Source organism: Monopterus albus, unplaced genomic scaffold, assembly GCF_001952655.1.
Source record: "Monopterus albus unplaced genomic scaffold, M_albus_1.0 scaffold55.1, whole genome shotgun sequence".
Lineage (NCBI taxonomy): Eukaryota > Metazoa > Chordata > Actinopteri > Synbranchiformes > Synbranchidae > Monopterus > Monopterus albus.
Window position 1 is genome coordinate 1,456,564 of NW_018127935.1, and position 24,157 is coordinate 1,480,720.

At 40.5% G+C, this 24,157-nt stretch overlaps 2 protein-coding genes across 3 annotated transcripts in view; one reads left to right on the forward strand and one right to left on the reverse strand.

Annotated features, from left to right (window-relative positions):
- The first annotated feature begins 7,158 nt into the window (after positions 1-7,158).
- rnf32 (ring finger protein 32) lies at positions 7,159-15,557 on the forward strand. The gene is made up of 7 exons (XM_020602210.1): positions 7,159-7,236; positions 7,797-8,028; positions 8,104-8,246; positions 9,577-9,734; positions 10,777-10,885; positions 13,961-14,128; positions 15,032-15,557. Exons 1-7 carry the CDS (start codon positions 7,222-7,224, stop codon positions 15,260-15,262), a joined length of 1,056 nt encoding a protein of 351 aa, XP_020457866.1. The 5' UTR covers positions 7,159-7,221; the 3' UTR covers positions 15,263-15,557.
- Positions 15,558-15,822: 265 nt separating this feature from the next.
- Positions 15,823-24,157, reverse strand: part of lmbr1 (limb development membrane protein 1) — a 31,345-nt gene continuing 23,010 nt past the window's right edge. For both annotated transcript variants that reach the window (XM_020602254.1, XM_020602255.1), the window contains 5 exons: positions 21,685-21,758; positions 21,319-21,409; positions 20,657-20,723; positions 17,998-18,159; positions 15,823-17,601 (listed from right to left, as the gene is read on the reverse strand). In XM_020602254.1, coding sequence (XP_020457910.1) covers positions 17,516-17,601; positions 17,998-18,159; positions 20,657-20,723; positions 21,319-21,409; positions 21,685-21,758 — 480 coding nt within the window. In that variant the 3' untranslated portion in view covers positions 15,823-17,515. The remainder of the gene's footprint in view (positions 17,602-17,997; positions 18,160-20,656; positions 20,724-21,318; positions 21,410-21,684; positions 21,759-24,157) is intronic.

Sequence of the window (24,157 nt, forward strand, 5' to 3'; positions counted from 1 at the left end):
TTATACACTCTGTTTACTCACACCTGTGCATCAGAGCAGAAATTGGAATACAGCAAATACTGAAAGCTATGAGCTATATTATTCTCAGTGATTTTAATTAAGCTTGAATGAGATGCTCCATTATGGTATTTGAAATTACATTTTCCACCACTGTAATGAGGCCAGAGGACCCAGATGATAACTAAAATATAGAAGTAATCAGTTCTCAGTTTTGTTTTCTGGTAATGATCTAAGGGTTTGGTAGGAAAAACATCCCATACCTCTATAGGGTTGCCCTTCATTGATAGACATACAGTATTATCACTTATTTTTCTTGAGTTTTGATTTCTTCTTGTAAGTCATCATTGTGCTCACTGCAACGTTGAATGTCACTCGCCACATACCTCTTTCAGGAAGGAGCAATCTAATATGCCCTCAGCCTCGGGTCATCCCCTTTCTTCAGCAACAACCACACATCTCCAGCAGTTAGTAACTTCATCTTATTCACATCATCTTTCACAGAAGGTGTGTCTGTTTACAAAACCCCAGCAAACGCGACACTTACCATGTCGGCAGGTACAAAGCCCCAGTCGAGTGATCTGGGCTTGGCAATGAAAGATGAAAGCTCAGACTGAGACTGGTGCTCAGAAACACGTGTCTGGATGATGCTCTCATCAGCTTTCAGACAGACAGGTGGAGGAATAAGAATGCAAAGACGGCCAGGAGATGAGGACAGGGAAGATGCAGGGGGGTTAAACCTTGACCAAGGTTGGGCTAACTTCACTCCTGTTTGATATACTTTGATTTGTGCACTCCACCTGAGCCCAGACTCTGAGTGTGATGGGTGATGAGCAGAGACATGTCAAATGCTTTATGGGATGTGCCGTTTGTTTATTAATCACTAGGTTCTGTGATGTGTCTCTCATCACCCCAACAGGTATAATTAAGCTTTAAAGGCCATGGGAGGCTTGATGTGTCTGCAATTCATTTTGTTTTATCTCCTTGTTCCTTTTGAAGTCATTGCTGCGTGGGTAAAGGTGTGAGTATACACTGTTAAGCGTGCGTGTATGTGCATGTGTATGCATGCACAAGAAGAGAATGTGTGTAAATCTCTGTATGGTCAGAAAGCTTCTTAATAAAGAATTTGTCTGTGGTTCCCATGTTGCAAGACCTGAAATGTCTTCTTACACGCCAGCTTGTTTAGTGTCAGTCGTTTGGAGGAGTGACAGTTCAAAGTTGTCAGTTTCTGATGGCCAGGTATTGTGCTGCTTGTATGACATCTTGGGTTCCCAGCAGGCATCTGTGGCAGCCTGTTTTTCAGTGCAAGTATGTGACAAACATTGGGAAAAATAAACACAACGATGCCTTGTCGTGACTGATGCTTCACTATTGGCCCTATCAAAAGGTGAACTGGAATATACATCAGAGAATTGTTTGAATTTCATGAGTTTCTCCCCACTTCATCTCTCTTGAAATTGATTTGTGGTGTCAAATGCGATATGTTGAGTGGAACATCATGCAGGAATGTAAACAAGGCAGCTCTGCACCGTACCAGCCTTGATCTTCCATTACAGCTCTATTGCAACAAAACAGATTCTTACATCTACAGCACCTTTAAAGAAAAACCTAGCAACCAGTCAAATTTGCTGCAGCTTTAGGTCTTCTTTGTCTTTTTCCAAGCAAATCACATATCTGAAATGTATATTTTAATAAGGCAAAATAGGCTATCAAAACACCATTGTAAGTAGACCAAACTATTGTTCAAAGAGTCTGCTGTGCTTCTACTTGATTTGGTTCCATGTGATTCTCTGTCAGGTGCAGGCAGAGGTGTGAAAAGATGAGAAACTCACCTGTTTACTTTGGCAGTGTAGGCTGAGCAGGCAAACAGCCAGTAGCCTGTCACTTCTCCCACTGCATCCTCCAGTTGTGTCCCCTCACTTGTGAGTGACTCGATGCAACTCATGCAGAAATGTTACCTGGCATTGCACTTAACATGACGAGCATGGGTCAGGTGAACATTTCAGGATTAGTCCCCAGTCCTGCCTGGAGAAGCTTACAGAACTTAAAGGCAATATTTCTCTGGCATAAATCTCTTGACTGTGAAAGAAGACTTTAGTAGATAGATGATGGATCCACAAAGATCCACTCTGGCTCTCTCTGTATCCATGATAGATCCAGAGCTATTGCTTCCTTTCTAGCTGTCTATCACTTTAATATAATTTTTTTCCAATATCCAGCTTTTACATTTCACATCCCATTTCCATGCAGTTTCTCAAAGTTGTCTGTATACAGCTGAATGCACCATAAGAAATCTAACAGTTTAGTGCTGATACTCCATCTCAAGCTCTGCCTGTTTGGCAGAATCTCAACAGACTCTGAAGGTGAATGACTTGCCCTGTTTCATTTTAGATGCAAGAGATTTTATGTTTTTTCTAATGATTGACTTTGCTTTTGACAGTCAAACTGTATAACTAGGGTGGTGCCCATGCCAAACTGATCAGTGTATGGTACAATAGCAGTGCATTGTATATGCAAATACTTTATATTACATAGCAGATTTTTATTATTATTTATTTATACTGTTTAGTGGCTTAATTGAAAGAACAGAGTTAAGAGGAAATAAGGATAGCTAAATCCAGGGACACCCTTTAAATTTGCTCACTTGTTTCTGGTACCTTTTTTAAAAAATTTTTATACTGATGTTCTGAAGCACTCCTAGACTGTGTTCATTGATGGGCTAAATATGGCTCTTCCCACCATGTTCCCACCGCTCATCACCTAAAAATGGGCTCATCCATTAGTAGGGTAGGAGGAAGAGACAGCAGGGTCCTTTACAGATGTAGAAAGTCGCCGATTATGTGGTAATTCTAGAGAGTGGCTGTGATTTTTTTTTTCTTATTGCCCAAAGAACTTGACATCCATGAGACTCACCACAAACACATTCCCCACAGCACAGACAAAAGTCGGGTTCTTTGCACTCATTCAATCAGATGAAATAGCCGCCTCTGCTGATTTATGGTGGGGTTTGGAAGGAAGCCTTCAGCTGCTATGCTTATTTAATTGAGGTGTTCCTTTTAAAAAAGAAATAAATTAATTGTGTCTATAACAGTTCCTTTTGAAAAAGGTTGATGGAAAAGATCTATAAATTTACACAGCAATGACAAACACTGTTTCCAGTACAAGAATTCATGTCTTGATGTTACAAATATGATCTACAATGTTTGAATGCTATAGCAATAAGGTAGCATGTTCTATTTAGCAGAAATGCAACATGCATTGTACCTCAGGTCAATCAACAGCACACTACGTTTAAAAGGTATGATTTCACTCGAATGGATGTGCATTGTATGCAATCAGCATGGAGTCAAAATGTAAAGATGAAAGGGGATGGGTCGAAGTTGCAGTGCCTCTCAGACACAGTGGGAGCAGCTGTATTTTCAGTGCTCATGCCGTCACATGGCACAATTTATGGCCATTATGGTGGTCTATTTCCAGCTATAGTGAGTTTCTAGCTATAGCAATGGCTTTTGCTCAATTATTGTCCATTATGGAGAAAGATGGCTACATAGCCATTCCAGAAATTACTGGTTCCTGCACCACTAGTATTACATTAAAATAATGGCTGCATCCTTGCAGCTCAGAAACAAACGGTATACTGAAATTCTGTTGTTTTGTGATTGGTAAATATAGTAATTCCTTACCTTTTTTGCTTGCATTTTTTTTGCATAACACAAAACCACCAGTCATTAGGTTGCAAATTTTAATATGACTGGCTAACCAGGTTATTGTAGTAACCTAACCTTATATTGTATGCAAGGAGTTTATCATTTGCTAATTACATTTTATGAAGTTACAGATTAGCTACCTTTAATCAACATATGCAGACATCCACTGTGCAGTACTTTGGCACTGTGTCAGAGCTAGTCCTGGATGCTAATGTGCCAGAATGTATAGGTAGGCCGAATGTTAATTGTTCTGTCCACCTCTTTTGGATTTTGGGAGGTTTATGCACCAGACAGCCCAAATAATTATACCAGATTATGTATAATGTTCCAGTTGAATTGAACATTTGACCTGTAGTGTACATTTGTCACATTGTCATGATCCTTATAAAAAAAGAGACCACTGCAAACATTAAACTGCAGACTGGTTTTCAATCAACTCATTGAGCTAATGTTAACTTAGTTAGCTGGCTAGGTACAGCTGATAATATTTTACAGCAACAGTTGCCATTCTAGCATCAGAATAGCAGTATCATCACTCTGAACTACTATCAAACAGCTTTCCTACTCTATGGTGGTGACACTTTATTCTGTAATAAACCATCTTTTGCCAACCTCTGACTTTTAATATGTTTATATCTGAATAATGGAGAAGAACTGGAACATAGAGGGTGACTTCATATTATTTCTGGCATCAGGACAGTGCAGTAGCTGTCCAGACCTCAGACTGGCAGTCAGCACAAACTGTAGATAATTGAGAGGCAGCAGTCTTGGCCAGTTGCACAGGGGGACCTCCACTGGCCCCTGAATGCCACTGTAGGCCCCTGTGGACATTAATCACAATGCCCGATCAATAACTTCTCAAGTGCTAATAAGCACTGGCACATTTTGTGATATGTGAGCCCCTTCGTCATTTCAACTACCAAGAGATTTATAGTAAATCCGCTGTTAGGTCCAAAGTATGAGGTAATGTAGCACTTAGTAAATGAAGTAAAACCAAAAGCGTGGGGTGATTTGTATTTCATTTACAAAGGACACGTCTAATCATTAGGAGCCTCATCTCTCTGAAAAGCGACCAAATGACTGTAACAGCCGCTGTGTTCTTTTATAGCTTACTTACTCAGCAATGACGCAAGAGATAACAGTAAATACTAAAAACTCACTGCTCTCCACCCCTGGATGCTGCACTCCCAGAAAGCCATGGGGGGTTCCTATCCACCATGGAGTGATTAAAGCCATGTTAGGGACGCATTATAGGTCAAGCCATAAAATAATTTGATTTCTGTCCCCATCCACTATCTCCTATCAAAGTGATTGGTCTCCTGGTCATCTCACTGGCTGACATAATTGTTAATTAACCATTATGGGCTGCCCTCCCTCATTTATATCTCACAGTAATTACTCAATAAAGCAATATATCACAGTGTATATGTGAACACAAACCTGTTTTATGGGTATGAACTGACTCAGTATCATGAAAGTGTCCGGCATTTACTCACTAGATAGTTTATTTACTTCAGTATTAATTGACATCATCTTTGTTTCACATATTTTTTTTCATAGTTGCTGAGTTTGAAGTCTTGGCTGTTATATGCACATACACTGAAGAACGGGGGGATTATTTTCCCTTTCAAACTGTTATTGGTGCAAATTTGCAAAGCAGCTCATGTCCACAGTTTTTTTTTTTACCTTAAATCTTTTTACTCATCATTGTGAGTTGTTTTTTCAAAAATACCATAGAACAGGTAAAGAGGTCCAGGGGGAAGAAAGTTAAATAAAAAGCTCTTTAAATGGTATTCATAAAGAAAAACGCAAACAGTGTCCCTGTTGAAAATAAAAGCGCACATTGAAATCCATTCTGATGACAGTTGGAAGAATGCAGGCTTTATGGGGGACTTGAGCCCCATCTTTGCCATATCTTTTAAGCATGATTATTTACTTAAAACAACAAACCAAAGCCCCAAGTCTGCCGTTGTGGACGACAGGCCTTTGATTGAGCTCTGAGCTTGAATTCTTAACTAATAAATTGTTCCACGCCTTTGTCTGGGGCATTAACAGCCGTGGTCTGCGTTTTTCTTGCCCTAATCTCAAGAATGCAGCAGCCTCTTGAGAAGCTCAGGGGTTTCCTCCTCTCCCAGAGCCAGGTCTTCACTTTGTTTTCCTAGAGGACACTCTAGATTGACAGGCCTCACCGTTAGCCCTCTCCTCAGCCATCTGTTTTCACCAATTCTGACTGAAGACATCAAAGTCAATCAAGGCTGCAAAGCATTTTAAAAGTCACACACCTCCACGCTGTGTGTGAGAAATAAAGCAAAGTTTTCATCAGGTTCACAAAACGAGACGGTTTGGACTGTGTGTTTGTGTGTATGGTTTTCCATGTAAGGGTGACCTGGGAGGGATCCCTTAGCTCATAGCACAGGTATGAGCAGCTTAGCTTTGTTCAGTGCCTACTCTGATGACAGCTTGGTGAGTCACCTATACACGTAGACCAACCTTCTTTGGTCAGGTTCCAACTATTCACTGACAACTCTCTGACAATAAAATAATCATTAGTTAGTGAGACATTGCATGTTGTTTTCAGAGTTAAATGGTCTTTGCATGATAATAGAAGAACAATTTGTAAGTGTAAAGGTATCAGCATTGGTGTGGGATGTATTCAGATCCTTTACTTTAATAAAAACAGGAATACAAAACAAGTGAGAAAAAGCCCATACCTACATCTTACTTAATATAAAAGTACATATTTTCAGCTAAATATTCTCATATATCAGGAGTAAAAGCATGCACTATGCAGCAGAAGGGTCATGTCAGTATTATTATAGGCTATATTATTTGATTATTACGAGTAGTACATGGATACATATGCAGCATTTATAATGTTGTAACTGGTCAGAAGTGAACAATTTTGAAAATGTCTTTATACTGTTAATATAATCTACAGCAATCTATAATTAAATTTACATTTATTAATCTAAAAAGTAGGTCTAACTAGTAACTATAGATGTCAGGTAAAAGTAGTGAAGTGCAATATTCCTCAATGAAATGCAGTGGTGTAGAATTAGATAACACAGGATGGGAGTAGGCTACTACATTATTTTAGGGGTTATGGAAAAGAGGGAAGGATGATAAAGGGAGAAAGAAGTGCAGTGTTAGTACTTTTACTTTTACTTTCTTGGGAATTTTAGTTTGGTTAGCTTATGTAAATTTGAGATATAACGACTTATTTGTTTTACACTGTAACAACATTTGAATATAAGTCTGTTTAAAATTCACTAAAAGAAATGATAAAAGTAGGGGCTGCATCTCACCACCGTTTAAAATGCGAAAACTAATAGTATTACATAATTTAGAAGTTTTAAAAACATAACTAGAAACACGGAAGCTTTAATAGGCACTTGGCTAGCTCAATGTATGTAAGACAAACGAGGTCTCACTTTAGCCAATCAGAGGCAGCGTTGAGGATACGCCGTACCGTGAGAGGGCGGGACTAGTTGCCTGGTAACCACTCAAACATGGTGTGATGGCAAAGCGGAAGGTTCGGATTGTAAACTCTTTTTCACCCCAGTTTTCTACTTTGCTAATTTGTTAATTTATGCAAATTGTGAAAAAAATGTGACTGATATTAGGCTTTCTTTTTATGTGTACATTTCTAGATAGTAGTAGAAGCAAAAGTCACTACGAGGAGACACCTCGTTTTTTACCTGTTAGAGAAAGCGTATCCTCTACGGTTCAGTTCACGGAAAATATAATGAATAAGCTATATTATTTTTATTTATGTGTACGACTTTCCGTCTTGTCGGTAAACTAGGCTGTAAGATAAACTGTGGTAGACCTCTTTGTGTCGGTTTAAAATATCTGTGACAGAGTCATAGCTGCATTAGTGAATTAAACTAGCATTTCCCATTTGTCCATGTAATAATTTATTGCAGTTATTTGGTATAGACCGTGTTGTTCAGAATGCCTTTAGTGTAACTTATTGCTTTTTAGGCTACTTTAATGGTCTGAAATAAATAACAAGTCTTCATCTACTGTTTGCTCAAGTTATAACGTTTAAACAATGCTTCAAGCATCACTCTTTTATGAATTTTTTTACAGGGTTTGACAATTAAATCTAACAAGCTGGTGATGGTGTCAGCTGCTTTTCAAGACCACATCACACAAAGGCTATTGCATCTATCACTTTCTGATCCTTTGCTGCAATGTAAAAGAAAAGCACATAGAAATCCACAAGCAAGAGGAAGTGTGGAGAAGAAGCGTCTGCAGACACAAGATGGACAAGAAGAAAGAGAATATGTGCTTGATCCTGCTCCATACCCTTTAACATTAGGTAAGATGAACACTCTGGCAAAGACTTTATGTAATTGGCTCATGAATATCTGACCATTTGCATCAATTCTTCTAGCTCAGAAGATGGGTTTGATGGCTTCTCCAGGAGAGAGGCTGACAGAGGGCGAATGGGCTCTGGTTAAGGCGAGGTCTGTTGCACAGGAGGAATCAAATCAGCCCTGTGCAGTGTGCAGGGAGGAGTTTCGTCTTCAGACTCAGGTATTTCCTCCAACACAGTAGCTACTGTTAATATTGTGTGAGGGAGTTTTTAGTGTTCTGTCTCAGTCCTCTGGGAAACCTGTGTTTCCATATACACACATGAGTACAAACACATATACACAAAGCTCCCCCTGCTCTCACCCTGCAGTTCCGTATGTCTTAATCTGTGTAGACAACTGTACAAATTTACCCATACTACCTTGGAACTCAAGTGTGACATGATGATGTGGCAATCAGTGTCTTACTGTGAGGGTCATTCAGTCTCTTACATCTTTCCGATCCTCTTTTAAGATGCCAATCTCCTCAAGAATGCAGGACTATATAGACAGCCTAATACAGCACAGTTGCCATAGATGCACATGTAAATATTAGTTTGACTTAAAAAAAAAGTTAATTAGAACCTGTTAACAAGGGAAAAGTGACAAGAGGGAATTGTTAGTGTGCCATTTTCCTGCAAGCTTTCATACTGTAACAGTGTGATTGTATTATAGTCTTGTGTTGCATTCAAGCATTAATATAACATTTAAAATACTTACAACAGCAGATGCTCTCAATCGGTTGTGTGGACTGGAATCTTTGCTTTTATATCTTGCTCATGTTATTTTTAACATTGGGTTGAGATTTAAAAAGAAAGTTTCTTTGCTTTCTATTGGATTTTTATTCTATTTCTGTGTTGTATGTCTCACGCTAAACTGTAGCTTGTACCTTTAACATTTTGTGAGAAGTGAAATTTCTCTCTGGTCTAATGGCTTGTGGAGCTCTTGGAAATTGTTCACTGCAGGGGGCCCTTTCACTGGTGATGGAGTGTGCTGGTCAGGCCAAAAACAATGGGAAATCAATATGCCTTCCCCCTGCCCTCTAGAGATCTGAGTAAACTGGTTTGTGTGCCAAGCCCCAAAGCTGTGGCTGTCTCCTTTCAGACAATAAAAGTGGCCCTCTCACAGGTAGAAGGAGACTATAGTCCAGGCCCCAGTTGTCCCTGTGGGGGTCCTGTTGACTCCCTGTATCCTCTTGGCAAATAACACTTAGAGGTAGATACACACATTCACATATGTGCATGAATACACAAAGATTTAGCATGGCTTAAAGCCCACAAACACACACTGCATGTGCACAGATTGTATATTGTATAAGAGCCTTTCAAAGCACTTAAAGAAAACCTGAAAACCAATACACATTCAGCAGCCTCCTCAGGAGACAAAGAAAGCCATATCAGTCAACTTATGAAATCTAAATGCTTAAGATTACTTTAGATGCTGCCTCCATAGCATAAGTGATACTATTTTGTATATTCATACACTAATTAACTAGTATCACCATCTGTTTGTAGGTGTTGCTGTCCTGCTCTCATGTTTTCCACAGGGCATGTTTGCAGGCCTTTGAGAGGTTTTCTGGGAGGAAGTGTTGCCCTATGTGCAGAAGAGAGCAGTATGAAACACGAGTGATACACGATGCAGCTCACCTCTTCAGACATCAATGCGCTACCAGGTAAATGCACATAACCAGAGATACAAAACAAAAAAAAAAAATTTATGTGTATTTGACCAAGTGATTTCTGTAAATCTACAGTGTCTTCAGCTGCTGTTGAAGAGAAAATCATCCTCACATTTTTATGTCAAGTTTAAGTTTAGTGATATTTTAGTCTATGGAAGGCTTTCAAATTACAGTACATGATGAAGATTCACACTGAAACAGATGTGGTGCATGCTTTTTTCCATGAATTGTTTTATGTATAGCTCCATTCAGACATGCACTGGCACCCTGAAATTATCTAGACATTATCTGGAGGAGCTGTCCAGTTGACCTGGACCTTATGCAGACTTTACCCTGCCAGCTCCCTAGTGCAGAGTGTACGTAACTGGAGCTGGAGTTCAAAGAGTTCAAAGTGTTTATTTTGTCATATGCACAGTTAGGAAACGTGTTTCCCTGTACAATGAAATTCTTACTTTGTCATCCACATGAATGCCACAAAATACAAATGAAATATAAAGTAGATAAATGGAGTGAGCCCATGTGAGAATACAGCTATGTATAGTCCAGAGTATACACATGGAGCTAGTAGGCATGTTGATGACATTCCAAATGGAGTATTTACAGTGAGTGAGAACGCATCTCACACAGAGTGTCTCCTGTTGTGCGCTACATGTGTGAAAGAGCAACTCTGGACAAAGCCTGATTCTGCAGACATAGTCTAGAGTTCATATATGAAAACAGCTCAAGTGGCTATATGTAGCTAGGGTCACTTGTCTACGTGAGTTGGAGCCATACTTGCATTTGTACTTTTGTTGAAGTTTTTACCTAAGAAATAATATCATATCTCTTTTTTTAATAAGTCATACTGAACACCTTGTGGTTTCCCATAAACACACGAATAAGCTAATGAAAAATGTGTTCAAAATCTTTACCTAGCTTGAATTTTACCACATTTCTGTAACATTTGACTGTTTAACTCTGAGTTTTAAAAATCTTTGAGAGCATACATTTCCCATTAGATTATCTCATTACTGGTGTGATTTGTGTGTGTATGTAGAATCCAAGCATGCTGGCGAGGCTATGTTGTTCGAAGGCAGTACAGACAAGTGAGGAAAACAATCTGCCCAAAAGACAAAGAGCTACGGCGCAAATTCTTCGAAGCGAAGGTCAGTTTGGACTTCAACAGTGATTATATCAGGAGCTTAGAGATTAAACATGCTTCTTTGGATGACATTGAACATGTATAATGTGTCTCCTGAAGTCTCCTGAAGCCTGAAGTCTTTCTTTCCTATATCTCACCTTGACATTCATTGACAGTTTAGGTGGTCAAATAAAGGCTGCGACAAACATCACATTAAAGGCTGAGACCTGGGCTTCAGGGACTCACTGACCCCACTGCTAACCTATATACACATACACCTTCACCTGCTCACACCCTCTCAAACTCCTTTGATGCTTGGTGAATCATACACTGTTTGTCTGCTATTGTGGAGAGAGTTCTGTTTAGTCAAACAGTCTGGGCATTCCAGGGTCAACACAAAAGCATTTCTTGTGCCTCCGTGCTCGACTTGGGTATTTCTATACACACACACACACACACACATTGATTAGTGTGTGTATAGTGCTGTTATTGGATGGGAAAGGGTGAACAGGTGAAGTTTGGATACCCAGTGCAGGTTGTCATTTTGGTCTTTGTTCCTTTGTCCCATTTCAAAGGCATTAATCATGCAGTGACTGGACTTGATGGAGGAAACATTTAAAAGTGACTGACAATGGTCTTGAGAAGAGCCAGTGGATGGGGTCTTTTGATTCTGAGACTCCCAAAAAAAGGGAACATTGCCACCTAGTGAACCTCCCCCAGCTGAGCCCCTGGATGCCCAAGATGACACCAGTCACCTTTTCTCTTAACCAGGCATCTGCTTTTTAAGGGCAGGGAGCAACTCATGCAAGTTCACAGCTCCAACACGTTCTGTATGTCCAGTGTCCTCGAGAGTAGGCATATTTATTCCAGTGTGGAGTGTTGTGATCATGTGCTTCAAAGAGACTGATTAAGTAAAAGTGACAAATGCAATGTGTTGTGTTATAATGTGTTGTGTCCTACCCATCCCCCCATCAGTCTCCATCATCTTGCCTATAAACCATGCCTTAACATGTCACAGAAACAAAGACACTGCATTTACTGAGCTAGTTAAGTCCCTTCTAACACATTAGGCCATGTCTGAGTCCACATGCAGACGCTGTCAGCCACTTTTCATTCAACTTGTGTGTTTCAGTGGTTGTGGGTGGTCATAACATTGTCTCATATCGTTTGTCACACAGAAGATGATCTTCGAGAACTGTGAGCTGTGCAGCACACCGCTGACAGGTCTGATTGACTTGATTTCCAAGGGGAAGACTTATTTGCTTAGCTGACTGTAATGCAAACAGGCATGTTAGTGCTGGGCTGGAACATGTGTGAGATGGAGAAACCTATTCTCTCAGTTTTCCTTGTGATAGCAGGAGGCAATAAAGCATCATTGTACCATAAGGTCACAGGTGTTTCCTGGGAAAAAATTTATACATATCAGGTCAGTTTCAGAAATCTTATCAGCCGATCTTGATGCCCAGCTTTCATTTTTTTCTCGCTTCGGAGGTCCGACCCTGAGTCAACACATTAAGGGGGACACTGCCGACATCTAGATGGATTGCCGTGAGATAACACATTTGTGCTCCACCTCCTTTTCCCCCCTCTGTGTCCTCTCCTGTACGCATCTACTGTGGAGCAAGGCAAAGTTCACCAGAGGCTGTACTGTTTGCCTTGACTGTTGAAAAGTCAGCCTGGCTCATAAAACCCTCCATCTGGATGGTTAACAGTTGTTTAATTAGTGATAAAAGCTGAGCTGTAAAGCAATTCTCCTGTCACCGTGGCAGACTGAGTGTGTGTGTGTGTGTGTGTCAGACAGAGTACATATGTGCAAGCAGATGCTTAGAGTAGTAACATCTTGCAGTTACATTACTTTTCCCAGATGTAGTTCAACACAATAACGTAATGCTGCAACTATTACCCAACTGATAAAAAATTATCTGCAACTGTTTTGATAATCAATTCATTATTTAAATTGTTTTTAAAGCAAAAATGTCAAACATGCCCTAGTGTTAGCATCCTAAATGTCAGGGATTTCCCTTGTTTTAGTGTGTGTGGTTGCTGGTCAAAATAACCCAACTGAGCAGATCATCTTAGGCTGTGAAAAACTGGGACTGACTTTTTTCACTAATTTTTACATCTTTTAGATGAATCAATAATGCTGCTTTAATATTTTTTTATAGCATACTGAAAAAAAATCTTATCACAAGTTCAACAGTTTTTTTCTGGAGCTTTAAGTCTCACCTCATGGTACCTTATTTCATCCAGAGTTTGCTCAGTCATGATGGAGATGGTTTGGTTTTTATAATTTGTTGTTGTGTAATATGTTGCAAACAGGGATTTATGTTAATGTCTTTAAAACGTAAATAGCCTGTTCACTGATTATTGACTGTCTTTTGATATAAACATGCAAACTGCATGCACGCAGGCATTAATTGTTGCTTAGCAACAGCTGTTGTCAGGAGGAAAGACAGATGAGTTATGGGAGGACTGATGCTGGAAAGAAGTCTTCAGATTCAGTTGAGAAAGGAGAATGGAGATATATGATTTATCCTAGAATCAGGGCTGTAGAAACGCTTAGGCCAAGAATCATCCAAGCTCCCCCAGTACCATCTCCCCTCAGGAAAATTTTACCAGACACCAAAGTTAAAGTTTCTAGAATGTCAAAGTACTTGAATTAATGCATTTTATGTAATCAATTAACTGTTAAATTATATTTCAAGAGCTATTTTTTCCAACATGAGTGTCTGAATGCCATTTCAAAGCCCTCTTTACTCTGCCAGGGATAGTATTCATTTTTCTGAGTGTCTACCCAAACACTGTGTACAAGACAAAAGAGAGAATATGTTTGTGTGTCAGTGAAACAGAACGTGCGATTTTATGTTTCCCAGGACCATCTTTTTTTCTATTTCTTTTTTTACTTGTATCAATTAACTTTCTATGTTAGTGGGAGATGTGACTGTATTGATGTGGCTGTTTAACAACTGCACCCCATGAATGTGCCTCAGCCACTATTGTACACTCACACAAACAATTGGCCTTCACTAAAAACACAACTCTATTGTGTATCTGCATGAAACATGCTTCCTTTGTGCCACTAAAATGGTTTTCTAATTAGTTGCAGGAGCTGAATGACAGCTTTGTCCAATACTGTCACAGCAACACGGAGGCTTTTCTGAGTGATATTGACCGCTCCCTGTCATCAAGCAGACAAGTGTTCCAGCAGCTGGAAAGGAGGAGGATCGCTGAACCTCGTGAGGATGACTGGGACCGAATACAGAGCCAGGTCAGGAACAAGACACAATGTTGCACCAGAACCATTTGTATCATTATGAAATATGTAAACCTGGTTTGACTCTTCTTCTCCCAGCCTTACCTCTCCCTTGACATGTTAACGCTTGCAAGGGGACAACAGCACCACAGCTGTTATATGGAAAGCACATCTTTCCAGAGATGATCATTCATTCATTTTTGGCAGCAGGAAGGCTAACAGTAAAAAATAAATAAATAAATAAGCTAGTCTGATAATGCACAGCATGCTTTTCATCACCTGGACTGCCACAGAGGAACTGAACAGACGTTAGATTTGCTGTTCCATAAGGCTCCATTGTTAGCTTTCACTGTAGCCAGTAACATTTTCCATAGAGGAGTTGGGTCGTGTGCAGAGATGTCTTTTTTTCTTTATCTGGTGTGAAAAGGTTGTGCACAAGGCAGGAGTGGCTCACCCTGACATGGCGTATCAAACAGTGAATGTGTTTTCAACACATACTGTGCACCTTTTTTCACAAGTTCAGACTCTATAAAGAAAAGTGCAGCTCGTTATGAAACATTTAACAGTGGGGCATGTTGGCCCATAAACACAGGAAGCTGGTTGTGGTTAATCATTGCCAAAGCTGTGCATGCTTTGTTTTCATAAGGATCACTGATAAACATGTTATCAGCTCGTGTTGGATCAAACCTGTTAAGTAGTTGCCAACAGATTTGGTTCAGAGTTCTTTCAAATTAAATGGCCTCCACCTGAGCAGTGGGATGAACAAAGTTGTTATTATTACCTCCTAATCAGACAGTTAAATTCAGGTGCAAATGTCCTGATTATGCACATATCTCTACATCCTCTTCCACCTGTGAAGGGAGGTGTACATGTTCTTAAGACAGTAGAAGAAATAATATTGTTTCAAACTCTTAACAGGTTATCCAGAGAGGTGTCCATGATTGTCCCATCTGCCTGACAGCTCTGTGCAGCCTGAGCCTCCCATCAGAAGCTGGTAGATCCAACTATCAGCAAGACAGGCACATCGTGCTCCTGTCCTGTTCCCACCTATTCCACCAACTCTGTTTAGAGGCCTTTGAGGCCTTCACTGAAGACAGCAGACCTTCATGTCCCCTGTGCAGATCCTTCTACCACAAGAAACTCATCTAACCACATACAAATGTATGCAAGGTAACATTTTGGTTAATGCCATGTAGTAATATTTGTAAGCCTGAGTCTACCCTTTACTCTAAGTAAAATAATTCAATTGTCTTAAAGTGACAAGATTGAATGAATATTTCTGCTTTGGGGGAATACACATCAATTTTCATGCTGTGTATGTGCATTAAATAAAGAGTTGGAGGGAATTATTAGCTTAGTATAAAGAAGCCTGTCTCTTTCCAAGTAAAGCTCTCTGAACATATTGTGTTTCTTACTACATACAGTAAATAAAAATACATGTAAAACAGAAAATTTGTGACCTTACATGGTGTTAATGTTGTTTAACATTTTTTTCTGGTCTTTCTGCTATACTAAGCTAAGATAATCAGGTCTTGTCTTTAGCTTCATAGTGCAAAAACTAGAGAATCATATTTGTATTTAATTTTCAGCAAGAAAGTGATCAGGTATATTTCCCATAATCTTGTGGGATTTGAATTAATTTGCCAGCCTCCACTGATGACCTGAATGCCACAATGATGAATGAAAAATATGCATTTTTTCTATGAAGCATTATTATAATTTTATTTGCAAACACAAACATCAAAAATAACAAACTGTACATTTAGCAAACTGAGAAATAGTAAAAAAATACATTCACGAAACATACCAAAAATTACATGCAGACCAACTGACAAACAGAAAAAAAATGCAGCTTCAACTACAGTTCAGGCCAATTCTCAACTTCTGAAACCCCCACATAACAGATATGTACTGTGAAGGCAACAAGAAAAACTTGCTTCAGTGTTAAATGGCCCTGTAAGCTCTAACCTCAGTAGCTTCTGTGACTGATTGTGATGTTATATGAGAGGTCTGACATCACTGCTGCAGAGCAGAATCCAGTCTGTAACAGAGTGGATATAAACATAACTATGATGGAGCTGCAAAAAAAAAAAAAGAACTACATAAAAACCAAAACAAAAAACAAGCTATCTTGTATTTCATCCTAATGAAACATTTCCTTTTGCTCTAATGCTTTTTAAAAAAAAAACAAATTTACTGTCATCCCACTTGCTTCACCATATCACTTTGTGACATTTTGCCTTTTCACAGCAGTAAACAACACGAGATGACACATGCCATACCAAAAACATCTACCATTTCTTTCTGCTGGTAAAAAAAAGGGTAAACCTGCACTATTGAAATGATACCTTTGAAATTAGAAACATGGTCCTGCTTGGATTTCAGATGTAATATGTATAGATTACCCTCTACAAAACAATCTCAGGTCCAATTTGCTCATTTGAGAAGATGGGCTCAGCATTAATTTTAGGATTGCCGGTTGCAGATTTGTCTTTAAATCCTGTAACATATCCATAACCACTGGCAGACAGCTTTAATGTGAAACATTTGTTATCCTGAGAAACAAAAGTTTAAAACATAATTCGAACACCCAACTCTATCTTTAGCAAGTGCTCAAGTTTGATTGGTATTGAATAAGTCTCAAAACGGAGCCTCTCACTAGATGAAAGCTAATGAAACATGCCAAAAAGGAATTTAACGTTATATCCAGCTGGCTGTAGACTAGAAACTTGTCAGTGTATGGGGGAATCACAGTGGAACTATCTGGAGCCAAACGATGTACATGTCCACATAAGTGCATGTACATAAACGGCACATAACAAGAAATATCCTTAAGCGAGATGCTTATCATATAAGGCATTTAAGGTGGTTCTGGTGAATGTCACAGTTCAGACGATTTTCACTCTTGAACTCTGTATGTGAAGACTGCTCACAGATTTGCATTAGATTTAGGACTTTATAAAAAATTTACAACCAAGTACAGATTGCTTAAAAAATGAATAACTGAAATGTGGGGCTCAATGTACTGTACTATAGTGAGAACAGAGGATGAGCAGTGTGACTGAGAAGAAAGGGGAGGGGGGTGCCCCTGATGCAAGAGATGGATGGTTTAAAGTCACAGACATGGTTGAGGTCAACATCAAGGTCACTGCAGTGATGCCAGTCCATTTCACTCCTCAGCCTCTTCCCTGGCTCTGTCCCAGCCTAACATCCCAGATGCAGAAGATGGAATGTCATGAAGCTAAATTGCTCTCAGCCTCCATTTGCAGCATCCATCAGACACTGCCTGGGTTTATTACGTTCCTTCCAATTCCGTTCACTTTTCAGCGGTCAGGCAGCACTGTTGAAATCTCCCTTTGGCTGTGCTAAGGTTTGTGTGTGTCTGCTGATCTATCATCCTTTTCACAGAGTTTTCTGATGCCCATTGGCTGAGAGTTTCCCAGATTCAGGGTCTGTTGGGCTGTTTGACAGTTGCAATTTATCCAGACCTGGGCAAGGGGAGATAAGGGAAAGAAATCTCATTAAAAAGCCTCAGACTTTCACTTAGACAGAGATATTGATGTGCCCCCCTCTGCCCAGGGCCTGCCACCACAAGCCTTTGAGACTAGCCCCATCCTCTGTCACGTTGGCCCAGAGCACATTGGATCTCGCTACGATTTTATCCATTTTGTCACTCCAGGTCATACAGTCTCTGAGAAATAAACGCTATCTCCCTCTAATGCCACAGCGTAGGTTTGTGGTATCAGTGTTTCAGACTGAACCACTGTGGATTCAAAATTAGGATGAAACAGTCAAAGTGTTATTACTAGTCTGCTTTGTATTCCACAAAAGATCCAGAAAAAAGTCAGGATAAATAAATAAGATGTATAATAAAATACATTTACCTAAAGCCTTTAAGAGCTCTTCCCTCACTGCTGAAGTGAACTTTCTCACAAGACAGAGCGTTGTCACGACCGCAAACAGCAGGTTGTACGACAGGACGATGTAAAAGTTTCCCAGCCAATTAAATCTCCCAAAGTCTCCCAAGAGATCAAACCTGGTGATACCTGTGAATAGCAGGGAGACATAACTAGTAACTGGGTTAGAATGCAAGTCGACCCTTACTGGGAAATCCAAGTTCTTATACAGAGCTATGACAATGCAATTACTCACTTGATGTACTGGACTGTACTGACTCCTCATAAAAAGAAAACATCAATATAAAAGTGTTTGTCCTGCATGCTCCTCTGAGCTCCACACTGCTAGGAGATAATTAAGCTTTAAATAACCAGTTGTGTACAACTCTGTTTAATATTGCTAATGGTATTTATATCTTCTTTGAGGTGTCCATTTCACATGCAGCATTAACCAAGGAAATTAATACAACAACAAGTTAAAACCTATGCACCATAACAATTTTCAATTTCAATCACGTGAATGTTGAAATTTATTCAGACTGGATAAGCCCAAGTCTCTGGACATTCTTCTTGTCCTGTAACATCTTCACAAGTTGTCCTCAGTTAGACTGGGCAATCGACTCAGTGTCTGGAGAGATGTTATTTACAGCCACAGTAAGCAGTTTGCAAACATTGAGGACCTTTAACAAAATTGCCTGTGAAGAGACAGGGAGAGAGATGACGGATACCCCTGTCGATACAGCTTGCCACTGTGGTTTGGCTAAATTCATTTCTAATGCTGAAGGTTTTGAACTTGGTTTTGGTAGTTTGAGAAAAATCAAATTAAGGGTAAAATGATGCTCAACATTTGAAATGTCAAGGGTACTGTGGCAGAGCTGGAGACGTTAGTTTGCAGGCAGTCGAGCATCCAAAAACAATATGCCTGAATCATCAAGATTAGATGGCAGAGTGACATTCCTGTTGCTCTGTATAAAGTTAACACCGACTTTCCTGTTGACAGTTTTAAAAATCACAACAGAAAAGCATGTATCCATGAATGAGTAAGAATCCATTATATCAAAAACAAATTAACAATGTGTCCCAAAGGTGTAGGGGTTTGACATAGTCCTCCATTTACACTCAGCTGTGTACCACTGCTGCATCTTCATCATTTCCTATCAGGTCTCTACTGTAACCTTGTTAATAATAGACAATAAAAACCACCTAAAAAAAACAACATGCTTAAAAAAATTACATTTGAACTATATGAAAAATATGCAACTTTGCTGCAGTACAAGAGGTAATAGCATGACATTCATATGTGCAATTGTGTACCACCTGTAACAGGGTATAACTGGGGCGAGTAGTCATAACAGCGTTTCCACTGGGAGTCTCCAAACAACCATAATCTGTGTGGGAACTGGTTATGATATTTGTATGACATGATTTGCATAGACAACGTTAAAACGTACAGGTTTCAACATACTTTTTGTGTTGCAGTATACAGCTCCCTGTTCTCTTGTGCAGTACATGTCTACCACACTAACAGTGACAGGCACAAAAAACCCCTCATATCAACATAAAACTGCTTTTCTTGACTCTTAACATTTCACTTGGTTACACTCAACTCTCCACGTGGCTTTTTTCTTTGGTTGGGGGGGGGGGGGTGTTCTCTTCAAATCTGTTGCATGCATTTATTCCTTTTCATCTATTCAGTGTCACAGAGCAGAACCTGTTGATATTTTGTAAAGCTTCCAGTGAGTCACTGTATACTCGCTCTGTCCCATTCTCCCACTCTGTTGGTCTCTCTCACACACACACTCACACACACACACACTAAGAAGTGCTATTTGAACAGCTGTGCTCTGCACCCTGGCATGTTTATTAGTGCCATTGTGAGGGTGCTACTCCTGTCGGTTTTACCCCTTCTCCCTACACTCCTTTCTAACGTCACTATGGGAAACTATTGGAGAATTCAGCTTGCTAACCTTAATGGTCTGGTGGCAGCACTGAAGACGACTTGGGAGAGGAGCATTGCTTTCTGGTTGTTTGTGGTAAGGCTGATATGACACCTCTAAAAAATTCACTTCAACAACATTTCTTGACATTTTGGAAAATATGTTTACTCTCCTTCTTGCTGAGAGTTAGATGAGAAGATCAGTACCACTCTCATGTCACAAAATATGACGCTCCAAACATCAGCCACTTAGTGTGTGAAGTGGTAACTGGGGCTCTGTCCAAAGGTATAAAATCCACCTACTAGCTCAACTAAAGCTTTACAAATGAACCCACTATACATTGTTTGCTTCCCCCAGCTGATTCTCCATTTCCAAACCAGCTGCTAGCTGTACTGTCATATCTAGTAGACAGAGCAGAGTACTATCCATCTTCTCATCTAAGGGCAGAGAAACACCAAGCCAGCATGAGAGAACTAGCAGCAACGTAGCCCAACACAACACGAAGATGAGAGCCGCAGATGTTCACCGACAGTGGCCAATGGGCGACCACTGTCTTGGTGTCACAGGCCGAACTCTCCGCAAGGAAAGATTTCAAAATATTGAACTACTGCTTTAAATATTTAATCTGTGCAAAGAGGCTAGGTGTGAGTTAAGAAATTAGAATGCCCACAGTCTCTCTGATACAAGCAGACAGACACATCTGTACTCACCTAGAGTTCTGGACATCACTGGAAGGGCTGAACTCAGGACCAAGATTGACACACAGCAACCAATGATCTGAAATGTCAGAGCAGATAATCAAACTCTGGATCTCTCAAACAGACAACATACAGTTTTTGAGGGAGTGTGAGGGGAAAAGCTCCCATAGCAACAGTTTCAACCATGACATGCCCACACACACAGACAACACTTGATTTTAAATTAGTCCCACATGTTACACAATTAGTACCTCTGAAGTTGCTCATTACCAGGTTCTCGCCATTGTCCCTTCAAGTCCTTTCACTGGAGCGTCATGGCTAGTTAACAAACCTCACCCCTCCTAAACTCATTACCAAGTGAATAGGTGCCACTATGGGTAAAACAGAACACACATCCTACACCCCCTCAAAAGCCCACTCTCCCTCTGATGTACAAGAAAGGAGCTTGCACTTTGCCAGTGTTTGTGCAACCCACAAATAAATAATGGACAGATCAACTAAAGCCATTGATGAGCCCTAAAGAAAACATTAGTGAGCAGTAGGAGTTTGGAGTAGAGAGGAAGGCGGGAGAGAGGAAAACGAGGCAACGCAGGGGTTCCCAAACACATCAACACCTTGAGGAATCTCCACACTCTTCACTTCACCCCACCCCTGTCCTTCCATCCCATCTTTACCGTTGTCATGGTTGTGTCATCCTTCCTGGGAGTGAGCCCTTCAAAGACTCGCAAGCTGTAGAAGCCAACCACAGAGGACACCATCAAGTAGCTGTTCAGCAAATCAATCAAGGACCAAAACACTTCTCTGCTGGTAGCATAGCAGCTACACTGACTTGTCTTTTTAAGTATCCCAAGTCTTCCTTCCACCTTTTCAGCTACGATAAAAGGTGATGAAACAGCAGAACATGTATTCCGGAAGGTGTCTGGCTGAACTATGTCCTGGGTAAACAAAGCTGTCCTGACAATGTTGCTCTTGGTCATGGAGCATGCTACTCTAGCCACAGATAAAAGGGATTTAGGGGGCAGGGGGCACTCAAAGGATACAACATGAGGATGATCTCCAGCACCGCCTGAGCCACACCAAATGTGGACAGAGAAGTGTTCCCAATGCCTCTCTCCTGGAAGATGGAGATAGAAACAGAAAACTAGGTTATTCAATGTCATTGCACACAAATCTTATATAAACACACCACAAATACAAAAAAAAAGTAAATGGGAAAAGCACTGCAGGCTGTTGCACACACATGCAATTACAGAAATCCTGCAAAGTAAGTATGTGGTGTATGAAGAATTTCCCCACTTGATAAAGACAGAATCAAATTGGCTAAGTAATGAATGGAACAAGATGAAAGAGGCTCTTTTCAAATCACTGTCAATCACACAATATGTGAACAGGTGTTCAAACAAAAACGCCACACTGCTTACGGTAAGGAGAGCATACAAGCTGAAAATATGCCAAAAACATAAAAACAACAAAACAAATACCTCAGCAAGTATTCAGCGCACGCGCACACACACACACCCCTGAACAAAAAACACCCAAAGGTGTTCAGAAACTGGAGTAGGAGAGAGATGTACATCTACTTACGCTGCACATACCAAACGTGTGTCTTGTAAAATGAACAGTGTTTGCTTGCTGGACTTGTCCCCAGCGTTGAACTTCTGAAGGATCTGTGTGTTAGGCTACAGTGTTCTGTCCACAAGTAAGCAGTGACCATAAACTGTGGATTTTCTACTTATAAAGGTTTAGCTGTATGGTCATGCAATTCAAATACCATACATTGCCATACCAAATCAATGACATCAAAGTACAGGATCTCTGTAAAGTATTTACTCTTCTTGCTATGTATATATATATACAGTACGTTACAGCTGCACACTATATATTCAAAGTGTGTTCCTACTTTTAGCTATTTTCTCTACTGTGTTTCATTTCTTCCTCCCCACCTCAAGTCCTTATCATGATTGTTTTGTAAAAGAGCCTTAAGGCAGAAGGAAAGACTGTCAGGTTGTTTCATGCCTTTTTATGCAACTGTCATCCCTGGGAGCTTACTGCAGAGCCCTGGTGCAGTGGTCTTTCTCAATTACACAAGGAAATTAGCAAACAGCATCTGATGTCATTTATTAATGGAGGGAGGGCAGATATGCATTAAGATTGTGTGTGTGTGTGTGTGTGTGTGTGCATGCTCAGGACTGCTAGACTTTACAGTACGCCTCCTTTCAACTCATTCCTTCTTTTAATTCCTCTAGCAGGTTGATGAAGTGTGTGTCTGCATGTGTTAGATTCACGAGTGCTGCCTGTCCCGGCTCAGTGGGCACATCGCATTTGTAGCTTGTAAGATTAGCACCTTGCAAAACCTGCACACTGGTAAGGTCGTCAGCATCTTTTACACACATGTGCAACTATGTCTCATATCTAGACCATATGACCTCAAGCAGCTTCCTTCAGTTTCTCAACATTCTGTATTGTAGTTTCTGTTTGTTTACAGAAAGGCAGGCTTTAGTGGGGTGAATCTGCAGTCCAGTCACAGCTAATTGTACGTGGTGTCTAGTGTAGTGGCTACCAAAGAGGAGGGCCTGTAGTAACAATTTTACTGGTTGCTCTTAGCGCTTGTTCAGCTGTAAAACAGTGTCCTGTGACAGCAGTAGCTCCAGTTCCCCTCCTCCTTCCCTTTGTTTCTACAGCATCTTCGCTTTCTCCTCTGCTCCATCCACCTGCTTGTCCCCCCCCCCAATTCCTCCCCACCTCCATCCTCTGCTCTGTAAAGCTGAGCGGGCCGCTGCTCAATATGCTAAGGACTACAGAGGCATACCTAGCGGGAAAGGAAGACAAACATTGACAGGGCACTTCCATTGTGCTCTCCCCCCATAACAATCAGGGCATCAGTGCCTCATTTGAATTTCCCACAGTCTGAGTCTCTTTGCTTCCTCAGTACCTTGTTCAGACCTCAAACCAGCTGCTCTCCCTACTTCTTAACACTTTATCTATGCTGTCCTTACCTCCTGCCCAACAGTATGTAACTGCACGAGAATTTCTGTGCTAGAGCAGCAGAGTTTGAGAACTGGAAGGTAGGGCTAATGGGGGGACGGATGAATATCATTTAAGTATCGATTGTTCTGAAGGACAAGAACCGCACCCCACCCCCCACCGCTCATAATGCTGTGAGATCAGAGGTGTGGCATCCATCCAGCTCAACAAACACATAAACCATTTAGTGGGGCCACAGTGTTGGGGAAGACAGCTTCAAGCTGCATGACAAGTGTAATTTGGGGGATTTTCTGTGATGCGTCATGCCAAAGAAAACATCTCTGCTCTATAAAATAATTGAAATGTCAGTTGCCCACAAGACGCAAAATGAAATGACGGAGAAATAGGATACATTATGTTGCCCCCTCTCAGACAAAAATGCAACCACAAAAGCACACACATACACACACACGCACCTCTGTCACTTCAGATAAGATGATATAAAGAGAGCTTAAATATGTTAGACTGACACAAGGGTGGAAAAGCAGC

Bases quoted from the DNA above. Each gene is read 5' to 3' on its own strand.
- rnf32 (XM_020602210.1), top strand. The intron at 9,735-10,776 runs GTAAATGCACAT...GTGTGTATGTAG, and splicing joins AGACATCAATGCGCTACCAG to AATCCAAGCATGCTGGCGAG. The intron at 10,886-13,960 runs GTCAGTTTGGAC...TTTTCTAATTAG, and splicing joins GCAAATTCTTCGAAGCGAAG to TTGCAGGAGCTGAATGACAG.